Source organism: Cynocephalus volans, chromosome 3, assembly GCF_027409185.1.
Source record: "Cynocephalus volans isolate mCynVol1 chromosome 3, mCynVol1.pri, whole genome shotgun sequence".
Taxonomy (NCBI): domain Eukaryota; kingdom Metazoa; phylum Chordata; class Mammalia; order Dermoptera; family Cynocephalidae; genus Cynocephalus; species Cynocephalus volans.
Window position 1 is genome coordinate 66,831,909 of NC_084462.1, and position 13,163 is coordinate 66,845,071.

Consider the following 13,163-nt stretch of genomic DNA (forward strand, 5'->3'; position numbering starts at 1 on the left):
CTGAAAGGAGTCTGAGAATCTTCTTCATTTGTGGCTTTAATGGAATCAGCACATCAGGGCAATGTAAGTCAGATCATATATGTATATATATATATTTCTTAAGCACCTGTTCTATACTGAGCCCTTTTCTTTCCCATCTGGCCTTTCCTGCCTTTCAGAACATCTCTGGGGTGCTGTTTGGGCTTAGCACTGTAGGGAGTGAAGGGCTTAGCCTAGCCAGAGATTGGGCTTTATCTGTCAAATTACCAAGTCTTGAGTTACCTGTGTTGTACAAAAGAGAGGCCTGAAGGAATCAGAGAAAGAGACACGTGTCTGGGAGGAGACCTGAGGTGATTGTGCTTTTCTGTCCTAGATTATATCTATATTCTGTCAAGAAAGAACTTTTGAAGATGGTACATGTAGTGGAGAAGGACTTGCATGTGAAGTAGGGTTTTTTCCTTTTTTTTTTAAAGATGACTGGTAAGGGGATCTTAACCCTTGACTTGGTATTATCAGCACCACGCTCTCCCACGTGAGCTTACCAGCCATCCCTATATAGGGATTTGAACCCTTGGCCTTGGTGTTATCAGCACCACACTCTCCCAAGTGAGCCACGGGCTGGCTCTTTTCCTCTCTTTTTTTTAAAGGACAGGAATGAGGCACAGTGTTAACAGAAAGATACTATTAGTGTTAAGGATTACTTTTCTTAGGTATTTGGCAGGTGACCCAAGCAGAAGCAGAGGTAGAAGATGGAGCAGGGCTCGCTAGGAGAGGGAAGCAGCAATAACTAGGCCTCAGTGGAGCCTCTGCCACATAGCCCTGCCTCTTTGGGATCTACGTGGCTAATTGCTTTTTGACTCTTCAGAGGCTGTGGCTTCCAGAGACTCCACACCTTATCTCATAGAGAATTCTTGAATGAATAAGTGTTAAAATTTTCTATCTCTATAATTCTTCAACTCTTTACCCCTTACTCCTTCTCTATTCCCACTTTTTCCTTTTCTAAAATTAAAAAAATGTCCATAAAAAAGCAAATTCAAAATGTTTGTATAATTTACAAAGTAAAAAGATAAAATTTCTCTCATGAGGAATTCTGACTCAGAATTTCCACTACTTTAGAAGTCTTTGAAAACATAATATCTTGAAGCTGCTAGGACATTTTGAACATCAACCCCAGCCCGAGTAACTTTACCTACTCTTTCTTTTCCTCTCTTCAGGGCGCTACCCTGACCTTCCTTAATAAGAATAGCTAATATTCTTGCACACTTACTCTGTGCCAGGAACTATGCTAGGTGCATTACTTGTTCCTTTCTTCTCCTTTAGTCTTTACAACTCTAAGGGGTAGATGCCATTTGCTATTATTATCTCCACTTCCCAGGAAAGTAAATTGAGGCTCAGGGGAATTAAATGACTTGCCAGTGTAACAGAGTTAACTGTTGGAGCCAGGGTTCTCCCCCAGGTGCTGTAGCACCAGAGCCTACACTCGTAAGCACCAAGCCATGATGCTGCATTCAGCACATAGCAATGAAAATGCCTTGGACTTAGAAGAAATGGGTTCTAATTTTGGCCCTGCCATTAAACTTGCCTGACCAGTCGCTGCCCTTCTCTGGGCCTTGGCTTCCCCAAGTGTATGTTGAAGTAGGATGAGATTGCTGATCTTTAAGTTTCATTTGTTCTGTACGGCTCAGACAGTCTGTGGATTCCTCATATGGACACAGATGAGAGGTTGGTTATCAAAGGAGATGGTTTCCAAGCTCATTTTCCTAGTCGTGGTGATTTCAACGTCTCAACTTGAAGAATGTCACCTCAGTGCACCCCGTATCTCCACCCATTCATTTCCCTGTCTCATGGGGACACTCCCTCCTGTAGTCCCCTGACCTCTAACACTAGTGCCAGGAGAGGTGTTAGAACACTGGTTCTCAAACTTGATTGACTTCGTATGAAATTTGGCCTGGGCATCAGATATTTTAAAAGCCCTTCAGGTGATTATAGTAGACAGCCAATGTTGAAAATCACTGTCTTAGGGGAAATTTTGACACCTCCTACTCAGTGGTTTCACCTGCAGAAGGTAGCAAAAGTCCCAGACTGTTATAGTCTTTGCAACCAACGATTAATCTGCTCTGTATGAGAAGGCTTATTGAACCAAAAGCCTACATCCTTCTTGCTTCCATCTTGACCAGTCTCATATTATTTCTTGGTTTTAGCGTTTGGCTGGCAGTAAGTCTTCACTTTCCTGCTGTCTTCAGCCAAGCCTTTATTTTGTCTACAGAAAAGATGAGGTGTCTCTGGAATTAGATACGTTGCGTAAAGGAAGCAAAAAGACTGTATGCTGAATGTGTTTAATTGGAAACAGCCCATTCGTCAACAACACCTTTAAGGATAGATTTTCTTTGAAAATGAGTTACTAGGTTATGAATTTGCTTTGAAAAGTGAGCACCAAATAAGTACTCTGTGTAAAAGAGTACTTATACCTTGATCCCTTTCTCAGGTCTGTTAACTTTATTTAACTTCAGCTTCATCTGAACATGCCTCTGTTGCCTGAGTTGACACTTTCCACAGCCACCAGCCTGGCAGAGAAGTTGGATGCTTTGCTGTAAGTGCAGGCAGGTCAGGCAGCAGAGGGTACTGAGGAACATGCCTTTGATCTCAGCAAAAGGCCCAGACTGCCCAGATAATGAAATTGGATCAGGTGCTGTTGGGTAACTAAGACTCTTTTGGGACCCCTGCATTGCCATTTAGTGGGATACTGGAAGGCTATCCATTAAGTAATGTGATTAGAATATGTGATTAAGAAAGCCAGAGTGGGTTAATTCCTGAGTGGGTCCGTGATCTCTTCGAAGGGTCTCTTTTTTACTTTCTTGCTTCTACCCTTACTCTTGCTGTTCAGTCTGTGTCCCCCTGAGAGGGTAAAGGTAGGTAAGGATTATTTGCTGTGTTTCCTTCACAATATGAAGGCTTGGTCAGACTCCTCAGACCTGCTTTCAGAGCCACAGCACCTGGTTAAGCAGTTCCGTCAAGATCATATAAGGTGAGGCACTAAAATAAGCCATTAATCAATATAAATTGTCAGTATCTGACCTGATTAAACGTCATGAGAGCTACAAACAAAATTCCTGTTTATATCAGCAAGTGCTGCTGCTGATGATAATAACAACAGTAATAATAATAATAATCAGGATCTCTGATTTCTTAATACTAACAGTGCTGGAATCTAACCCTTAGCCTTTCCTTTCCCTGACTAATGGCTCAATTTATGTATTTATTTTTGACCCTGAGTTCCAACCATGTGCTAGATTAGTATAGAGATGTAATTTAATCCTCACAAGACTTCTGTGAAATATGTGGGTATTATTCCAATTTTACAAAAGTGGATACTGAAACTCAAAGGATTTTAAATTACCTGCCTAGGTTTCTTAGTTGGTGAGTAGTAAGTAGAGCCTTGATAGAGCCCAGATTTCTCTGACTTCAAGTCCAAATCTCTGCTCTTTATGTTATGTTATATGGAGTAATTCTGATCAGTACATTGTTTTCACCTAGGAACTAGGTGTTCTAGTCTAGGGTGTTCTAGTACATCTGCAAGTGAAGATAACATTTGGACAGTTTGTTGTGCAGTTACCAGTAAGGCATGTTGTATATTTTTATTTTGTGGACTAGATTCTATTTTGATTTATTTTCCCCTCAGTATGTTAAAGTACAAAAACATGATCTCTGGAGTCAGAAGGCCCTGAATTTGGATTCTAGCCTTATCATTTACTAGCCATATAACTTTAAACATTAAATAACTTTTCCAAACTTGAGTTTTCCAATTTATAAAAATGGGGTAAGGTGTGCTTCATCGGTTGGTATATTTGTTATCTATTGCTACATAATAAATTACCCCAAAGTGTAGTGACTTAAAACAACGAATACTTATTACCTCATAGTTTCTTTGGGTCAAGAATTAAGGAGCATTTTAGTGAGGTGTTCTGGTTGGGGGTCTTTCCTGAGATTTCAGTCAAGCTGTTGACTAGGGCTGCAGTCATCTGAATGCTTGACCAGAGTTGGAAGATCCGCTCCCAAGGTGGCTTACTGACGTGGCTGTTGGCAAGAGGCCTCAGTTCCTCACTATGCAGTCCTCTCCATAAGCTGTATGAGTGTCCCTCTTTTGTGGCAGCAACATCACCCAGAGTGTACAGTCTGAGAGAGAGCAAGGAGAAAGCTGCAGTGGCTTTTGTGAACTAGTTTCCAAATTGGTACACCTTTATTTCTGTTTTATTTTATTTGTTAGAAGGGAGGCACTAAGTCCAGCCCACATTCAAGAGGAGCTTCCTAATTGATCTTGTTTCCAGTATTTTGTCTCTGTAGTTGTTCACATAGTAGCCACATAGAGCCTATTAAAACATACCAATCATTTTATACCTGCAGTTAGTATTCACCAGTGGCTTTCCTGTGGTCTCAGCGTAAATGCTGACTTTGTTATAGTGGCCTACAAAATCCTATTCAGTCTGAGTCCCTAGTCTCTCTGATTTCATCTCCTCCTATCTTCTCCTTGCTTACCATGTGCCAGCCAAATTCCTCTTTGCTGTTCCTTGTACCTAACAAGCACACTCCTGTCTCAAGGCTTTTACCTTTCCCTTCATCAGGAGTTATTCTTCCTGCAAATATGTGACCTACTCCCTTATTTTCTTCACAACTGTGCTAAAATTCACTTCATCAAAAAGGCCTTCCCCAACCACTCTGTGACATATCTGGCATGTAGTGGGTGCTCAGCAAATGTTTGTCAAATGAATGAAACACAACTGGAGGCAACATTTGGTAGCTCTTCTGCTTGCTGTGTTCTCCTATTCCCCTGTGATGCTGTTTTAATTACTGTATGGCTATGGAGCTTACTCCTTGGACTGCTTAATGCTTAATATTTTTTGACTAAAGAACGCTCTGAGGAAGGATAGCCAGGTTGAACAGTAGGCTTTTGAAGTGACTGAGTGGCTGTGGGAAAAGTTTGGCTTGGTGGGAACAAGATGGAGCCAGCTTGAGCACTCTGTTCTGTATTAAGGAATTTTGCCTGAAAAAACAAAAAGACATTTCCTTTATAGCATCCTGTTTAGAAAATACTTCACACTGAGAGATACTGAGCAGGCCTCAGTTAGGCAGGCCTGGCCAATTCCATTCCTATCCGGGTGTGTCTGGAGGTTGACTGCGCTGGGAAGCACAATCTGTGAGTAGTAGGACATGGGATTGCTTTAAGCCAAGAAGAGCCAGGCTGGTCAAAGGTAGTGCATGGGCTCAGTCCATGATGTAATACAATTATGTAGTTTTTTTTTTTTTTACAATCTAAAAATTAATGTTTTGGCATCTTATATATCTATCCAAGAATGCTGGGAGGTAGGCAGAGGCAGGAATTATCTCCATTTGGTAATGGGTATAGAACTAAAGCACTAAATAAAGAACCAGCAAAAACTGGAATTTGGACCAAGGCCTGTGGATTCTCTTTCCCATCTTTGCCAACAGAGTGACATTGGGCCTTCTTTGAGTTTTATTGCTTTCAGATACTGTAACTTTTGAGGCACTGGTGGAAAGTATAGTTAAGATAAAAGAAGGCTAAATTCAAAGAATTAGCCTTCGTCTCATTCTTCTTGGATACTTGAAACTTGCCTAATTTTTAGACCATTAGGTGCTGTTTGTTTCTTTCGAAGTGATCCTAAAAGTAGAGAAGACCAACAGCCTCTAAAATGTCTAGAAATTCCCCCAAGATTGCGTTCACTGGGATTGTTGCAAATCAGGTATACAAAAATCAGATTCGTAAGCTGTTAATAAAAGCTCTTAGAATGCTCATTGAATTTCCTGTTCATTCCTTTCTTCCCCCTCGTGAAGACCAGTTTGCTGGATTCTCTCTTTCTTGAGAGCGTCTTGGTCATCGTTACTCATTGAGTAGCTTCTCCAAGCATTCATTGTTTTTACATAGCTTGTAATAGGACTTGATTTTACGTGTTCGATCTCAAAGATCTCTCATTTCTGTAAGGGAATGTGTGATGTTTGAAATGATCCACAATTGTTAATGCAGGTGTTTCAAGAAAAAACATGGACTCTAGAGAGGATGGAAATAGCTTCTGTTTGCATTTTCTTTAAAGGAGGGCTTGATTTAGGGGATTTGGGCCCATATCCTTGTCCAGTAGGTTGGAGAACTACCTACATTAGTAGAAACTCACATATTTGTAACCCTGCTAATCTGCTTGGGCTGTTTTGGTGGGTGGGGTAGGGGATGGGGTTGGTCCTATTAAACTTTTCTGACCAGAAATGTTCTTTATCAAAGCTGAATGTGAGGGTGGGGCCTTTGTATACCTGTTTAGCATAGGCTCCCAAGGTAATTGTGTCCAATACTCCTTCACAGCCGCTCCTGACATCACTGGCCATAAACGGAGTGAGAACAAGAACGAAGGGCAGGATGCCATGTTGTACTGCAAGTCAGTTGGCTACCCACACCCAGAGTGGATATGGCGCAAGAAGGAGAATGGTATGCCCGTGGTGAGTAGGAGTAGCCCTGGTTCTCCATGCTTGGGTCTCTGTGGTTGCTGGAGTTTCTGCTGAGGAGGTCCAGACATCTGGACCAGTTGCTACAACAGCTATACCCATGGATGTGTACATGGCTTGGGTCACCCTCTCTAGAGTCATAACAGTTTAAACCATGTATCTGGAGGTCACTGACAGTCTCTGCACAGCATGCAATCCCTGTACCTGATTAGTTAAAGCTGTCTGTCTGGTAAGGGATTAGATTGCTTGCCTTCAGAATAGGATACTGAAAGAGCTAAGCCTGATCTTAAACTTTAACCATTATTATAGTCCATTTATCTTAAGAAAATTTTATTCTTGAAGGTAGTACCTGTATTGTTTTTTGGTGAAGACAAGGCACTGAGGGCAACTTAATATTCCTAGATCACAGAAAATACTGATAAGGAATTGAAACAAGCTGAGGAGGCCCAAGGGCAGCCTTAGATATTAGGAATCTGACAATATGTGCTCCAAGAAGAGTCAAAGAGAACATCTGTTCCAATCTGTGAGATCATTATTGATGGTGTTTGGAGAATCAGTGCCTTAGACTCGATCACTTTCTCTGTGATTTAATGATTTTTGACCAGTTACCTTTTCTGTCAGAAGGTCTGTATAATACCCCCTCTATCCCAGGCATCCTCTTTCATTGTCAGTGTCCAAAATCAGAAAAGACCCTAGAAACCATCTACTCCAGCTTGCATGGAAAGTTTCCATAGTAACCAGTGAATCATTGGCAAAACCAAGGGTTGTATCCAGTTTTGTTTATTTCAAGTCCATTGTTCTCTATGACCTCTCAATAATAAAATGTCAGGTGGTAATAATGACTCCCATATCAACAATGATGGCTAGATTTCAGAACCCTATTAATAAGCGGGATCAGGATGAGGGATGGAGAGGTGAAGATGCTGGATTGAGTATTTTCAGGCCAGACACTTGAAAGATCAAGTAAGACATTGAGTTTTCTAAGGTGCTGGTAAGGAAATGCCCATTTCTCTCTACTGGTCACTGGGTAGGAGGGCACTTGAGCTTTTGCCAAAGCAGATTGAAATTACTCACTGGGTATTTTGGGTATTTTCATATCTTGAAAGATGAAGCTTGAGGTGTCACAGAATAGCTTTTCTTTTGAAATCTATGAGTTCCCCATTTCAGCCATACCCAGATGCAGACATGATTGTATGCTGTAGGTAGAATCATTTTGGGGATAATCTTCCCCTTTCCTCTACTATTTCTGATTATGTTTTAGTTGTTGCAGAGTGAGGATACATGAGTCCATTTTTTCCCTGTCAGTTTCCTGTAAGATGAGTGCTGTGAGCCTATCCAGTGGTCAGGCACTCTCACACCTCTACCTTCCCACACATGCGATCTCTGCCCAGAGTGCCCCTCCCTTTTGATCAGCTCTCCTCCTCCACATTCTCTTGCAGAGGTAGCTCTTCTCTGAAGCTCTCCCTGGCCCTTGCAGCAGTGGACATTTGCTCTCTGCCCCACAGCACTCCATACATCCCTCTGGTGGGGCTTCTTAATACATTCTTGTGATTAGTACCTCTTTGGACATCTGGTTCCCACTTGAGGCTAAGATCTTTTTTGATTTTTGTGTCATGCTTCTCCCTGTCTATCTCACTTTCTCCTTAGTAGGATATAAAACATATAGTATACATTAATAAATATTTGTTGATTGATTGAATAACCTTTTCTTTAACCCTGCAGTCCTGAAAGGAAAGAGAAGTCATGCATTACCCCCACTCTGACTAGGAGCAAGTTCTTAGCATTGTTTATGGAGGAAGTTTCAGGAGACTTCTCAGAACTTACCAAGCGTGAAGTAGACGTGCTAATTCTGAAGTCATCAGACAGGCCTGATATTCCCAGACATGGCCGTTGCAACCCTCACCCCCATCCTCTTTCTGTTGTGGTTACCTGGTGTGTGAAGCAGCATTTACCAGATTGTCAGTCTTTTCCGGGTCTCCAGGAAGTAGGACCTCCACTCACTTCATGGAAGTTGAAGTCCAGAAGACCAATCAAAAGGGAGGAGGCTTGTACCCTGGCTCTATCTGGAGTTTGATTTGTTATTGAAATTGAAGGGAAGTCATTAATGAAGTGCTCAAAGTTCCTTGGACAAAGATGGTCCTAGATGCTGCACTCTCATTCCAGCCAGTGTCCTGCTGAGAATGGAGAATACTGTCACCCTCCTTTGAACATTAGCTCCCCTACTCTGACCTTTGCGTATTCTCTCTTTTTTTTTTTTGCAGGATATTGTCAATAGCTCTGGTCGTTTCTTCATCATCAATAAGGAGAATTACACTGAATTGAGCATTGTGAACCTCCAGATCACAGAAGACCCTGGCGAGTATGAATGTAATGCTACCAACTCCATTGGCACTATCTCTGCCGTCACCATTCTCAGGGTACGGAGCCACCTGGCCCCACTCTGGCCTTTCTTGGGAATTCTGGCTGAAATTATCATCCTTGTGGTGATCATTGTTGTGTACGAGAAGAGGAAGAGGCCAGATGAGGTTCCTGATGGTAAGAGCATCCCTACAAAATAGCTGTAATGTTGGGGCTGGTTCCTTGGGGTGGTTTCCAGGTGCCCAAAGAGGACTATAATGATGTTGGGATTCAATCCAAATAGGAAAAAGAAAATTCTTATACTGGTTCCTAACCCATTACCCCTAAGATTTTTTGTATTAGCCACCTAGAGCTATAATTAGCTCTCTCCCTCTGCTTGGGTATTCTCCAAACCCCAGTCCCATCTGTTCTTCAGGGCCCATGCGGTGAATGGGCAGCTGTCAGTCTCTTTGTTCAGCTCTGTCCTCCTTCAATACAGATCATCAGGCAGATTGAGCTTGAGGAGAATCCAAGTCAAGCCTAGAAGCCACCCCAAGATCGCAGGCCACCTGGCCTTTCAGGCAGATTTAAGGTATCTAATTGGTTGTCACATGGTTGCCTGGGGTAGCCCCTGTAGGTAACTGCCCCAGCCCAGTCAGACTGTTCTCAGAAAAGCCATTGGAACTGGCCAGGCTTTGGTTCCCTTGGTTGGTCCCTTGGATAGATTTTCATGGCTCTCTACTGCTTGGACTGTGTCTCACAGATAAGAATGGTGGAGAGTATCTGATGTGTTCACCCACCCAATTTAAGACAGAGATAGCTAAGCTATAACACCTGCAGTCCATTTCCCTAGGCTGTGTGCTCAAGCTGGCCTTGGGTCAGAGGGGAGTGAACAGTAGCAGCAGAACTACAGTGATTCGTTAAGCATTGGAAAGAGCAAGAGCTGACATCTTAGATGACTGGACTTGCCTGGAGTCAGAAAAACCCTGGGAAATTTTTGTATTTTTTGATCATGGATTTCCATTTCCAACCCTGTGTTTACAACCAGGGGGAAGCTACTGATGGAGACTTGTATTAGTAGTACTTCAGATTCCTAACTAGCTCCTCATCCCTACCTTCCTGCCCTATAACATCACCAGCAAAAAGAAATCAGTTGGCCAACCATTACCACAACTTGTCTGCCACTGGACAGAAGGGTGGACTAGAAGGGTGTGCCCCACACATGGTGTGCCCTAAGCTTGGTGGAAGCAACCTGGTGTGATGGTGGGGTGGCCAGCTATAGTCTAGCTGTTCTGGGGCCTGTGATTGTGCACTTGTAGTACTGTGTGTCCTGCCCCACAGAGTTGACTGTGTTCATATGGCTGAACAATAGGACTGCAGCACCCCCAATCCTAAGTGAGTTCTAGTGCTCCCTCAGGAAGAAGGCAGCCCCAAAGGCATGCCAGTGGCTTTAGACTCTCTGGAAGGACATATTTGAGAGCAACAGCCACTTCCCTTTCGTCTCCTTTCTTCTCAGCAGCTCCTTCTCTTTGCCTGCATCAAGTAGAGTGAGAATTAGAGTGACTAGTGAGGGTGATAGAGAGATGTTTTTGTTGATACTAACAGTGCCCGTGGAAAGACCTGGTGGGCTCCCCTCCAGATGTACATTCAGCAGTGAACTGGATGAAGGAATGGGATGGACATCAACTGGAAGCTGATGGGCCTTTGTAACTGAGTGTTAGTTTCATGCAACGTAGGTGTGTCCCCAGGATTTTCACATTCCTATTCTATGAAGTGAAGCTGCTTTCTCGGGATTTTCATGTATCTGTAATGCTTATTTCTCCAGATTTTTCTTTTTCCTGCTACATGTTAAGATTCCCAAGGCAGAGTGCACCTATATTTAGACCTGAGAGTAAAGGGAGAGAGTTGCCACTCTTTCATGAGTTGTTAACTTTGGCTCTTTGGGAGCAGTTATGCTTCAGTCCTGAAAAGGGCCTTTTCATTCTCTCAGAGTGCTTTTGCTCTGCCAAGTATCCCCTTCTTTAGCCTTCCCTTTAGAAAGGTTGAGAAGCAAAAAGGTAAGAGAAGGCAAAGATGGGCTTCAAAAACTGATTTTTAAATTTTAAGACAAGGCTGGCTGCTGCTCTCAGTATAGAGTGACAGTGGCTGAGTATGTCCCCATTAGAAATTCTGGCCTTTTTCTTAAGAAGCCACCTAATTTACCGGCTTGCCATCCCATCATATGTGGCAGACCTTCAGATTAGACTTGAGAAATGGTTAGTATTGATTCTGTCAGGCAAGTGCAGACACCTGTCCAGGGAAGCAGCCATCTTTTTTTGAGAGTTCCTTGGTTATTGAACTTAAATGGGGAACCAGTTTGTTATAGGAGACATCTCTGGCCAGCAAATCTTCTGAACAGCTTCCTGGAGGGAAAAATACTTGTTTTAAGCTAAATTATATAGACAGTGAACAAATCCTATGTAAAAGAGATGACTGCAGGGTAGGTGCAAAGTAAACCTCCTTGCCCTAGTCCCTTGGGAGAATACTATAATGCAAGCAGCTTTTACTTCTTGTTGTTGTTGAACTGGGGTTAAAAATCTGGGATGCTAGAATGATTGCAATGTTTGCCTTCTGTCCATTCCCTTCCTGATGGCCAGTGTGGTCCAGCCTCCATTCTCCATCTCCACATCCCTGCCCTTGCTCCAGCATTTCCATTCCATAGTTCTCTCCTTTGTCTCTACCTCTTTCTCTCAAATTCCTCCCTGCTCCCGCCCTCTCCCCCTTTTTCCTACTCCTCTCCTGAAAGTAATAATTTAAAAAAAAAAAAAGTTGATTGTTCTAGTGAGTTTCCTTATGTTGTGGCTTTTTTCTTCTTTAGCCAGTTTCCCCTCAGTTCCTGTGTACTTCATGTAAGGATAAACTCACTTCTATGCTTTCTTCCCATTGCTCCTTCCCCAATTTACATAGAGGTGTATGCGTACATGCCTTTTTTGGAATGAATGAAGAGGTACATTATATATGATACAAACTTGGAGTTATAGAGGTGATAAATTTTTACCTATCAGATAATCATCTGTAGCTCTTTGTTGGCTTATTTATGCCATTATGAAATAGAAATTTTTTTATATATCTGACATGCTTTTTCTCTGCTAAGTAATAGGCATTTTATTATCAACATATACCTATGGTTCATTTCAGACTCACTGATCTTTTTTATATGAACTCACAGTATTGATATTTTGAGCAGTCTGTGAGTTCTTGGTAATCATCCCTTTACTAGAAAAGCACTAAGTGAACAATACAAAAGTATAAAAACACACAAATTCAAATTATATAAAGTTTAGTTGGAGGGTGTGTCTTTCATTAGAAAAGCAAATATTGCTTTAGATTTCTCACACTGAAAATGCTAAGGATTGAGGCTTAGCTGCTTCCTAAAAAAATTTAAAAGGCCTTTCTAAAAAAGGTCTTTTTATCCACTGGAGTATACTCAAGCCATTTTGTAAATGAAGTCTTATACCTACATTCCTTTAGTCCCCTATGCCTTCAGTGTTTTCAGGAACACATGATCATGGAGCTAAATAAGAACTTCATTTTTTCACTTTACTCACCACTTGACTGTAGTCCCTGAAAATGTTAAACAATAATTCTCTGAAAAGACTAGGTCAAGCCAGCATCCCCTCATCTCCCATCTGTGTTACAGCTTGACTTCTGCTTGGAGCACACCTTCTGGGTTGGCTCTCTGTGACCACACTCAGAGAGCAGTTAGTGTGTGCTCTCAAGTCCCCTCCCCAGCCCTGGTGAGAAGGAAGTGAAGTTGTTGGAGCCTTCATTTCTACTGGACATTTTAGTGACCTCACAGATATTAAACAATAGGAGCTGATTTAAGAAAAGAAGTCCTGGCATCAAAAAGAATTTTCTGTTTTCACATTGAGATAATTTGCATAAGCAAGTCAAAGGGACTCTTCCTTTAAGTTACTGGTGGAGAAGATATTTGAGGTTTTATGGCGACCATTTTTAGTGGCTCTGATATATCCAAGTTCTTTTAGACACTTTAGAATTAAGAGCTATTCTCATGTTCCAAAATCTATTAGTTGGTCACAACATTTGGTGGCATCTGAAGCTTATAACATGCTAGGAATGTTGGAAAAGAAATGCGACTTTTTAAAACATCCAAAACATATATTCAGTGTCTCTTAAACAGGGGTTATGTGGGTCAGTTACAAGTTAACTTATGGAGAAAATGCAGTAGGACCAAACAAGGAAGAAACTGGAGCTGTTAATCTCTCCTAGGTTTAATGCTACTCTTCTGAGATTAAGCAAAATTTAAGTGGCTTTAGAACCCAGAAGAAAACACTCATCCTCAG

General features: G+C 42.0%; 1 protein-coding gene across 1 annotated transcript in view; it reads left to right on the forward strand.

Moving 5' to 3' along the window:
- Window positions 1-13,163, forward strand: part of NPTN (neuroplastin) — a 64,366-nt gene that overhangs the window by 45,921 nt on the left and 5,282 nt on the right. Inside the window, exons 5-6 of the mRNA XM_063090026.1 lie at window positions 6,344-6,477; window positions 8,745-9,018. Of these exons, the coding sequence (XP_062946096.1) occupies window positions 6,344-6,477; window positions 8,745-9,018 (408 nt within the window). The remainder of the gene's footprint in view (window positions 1-6,343; window positions 6,478-8,744; window positions 9,019-13,163) is intronic.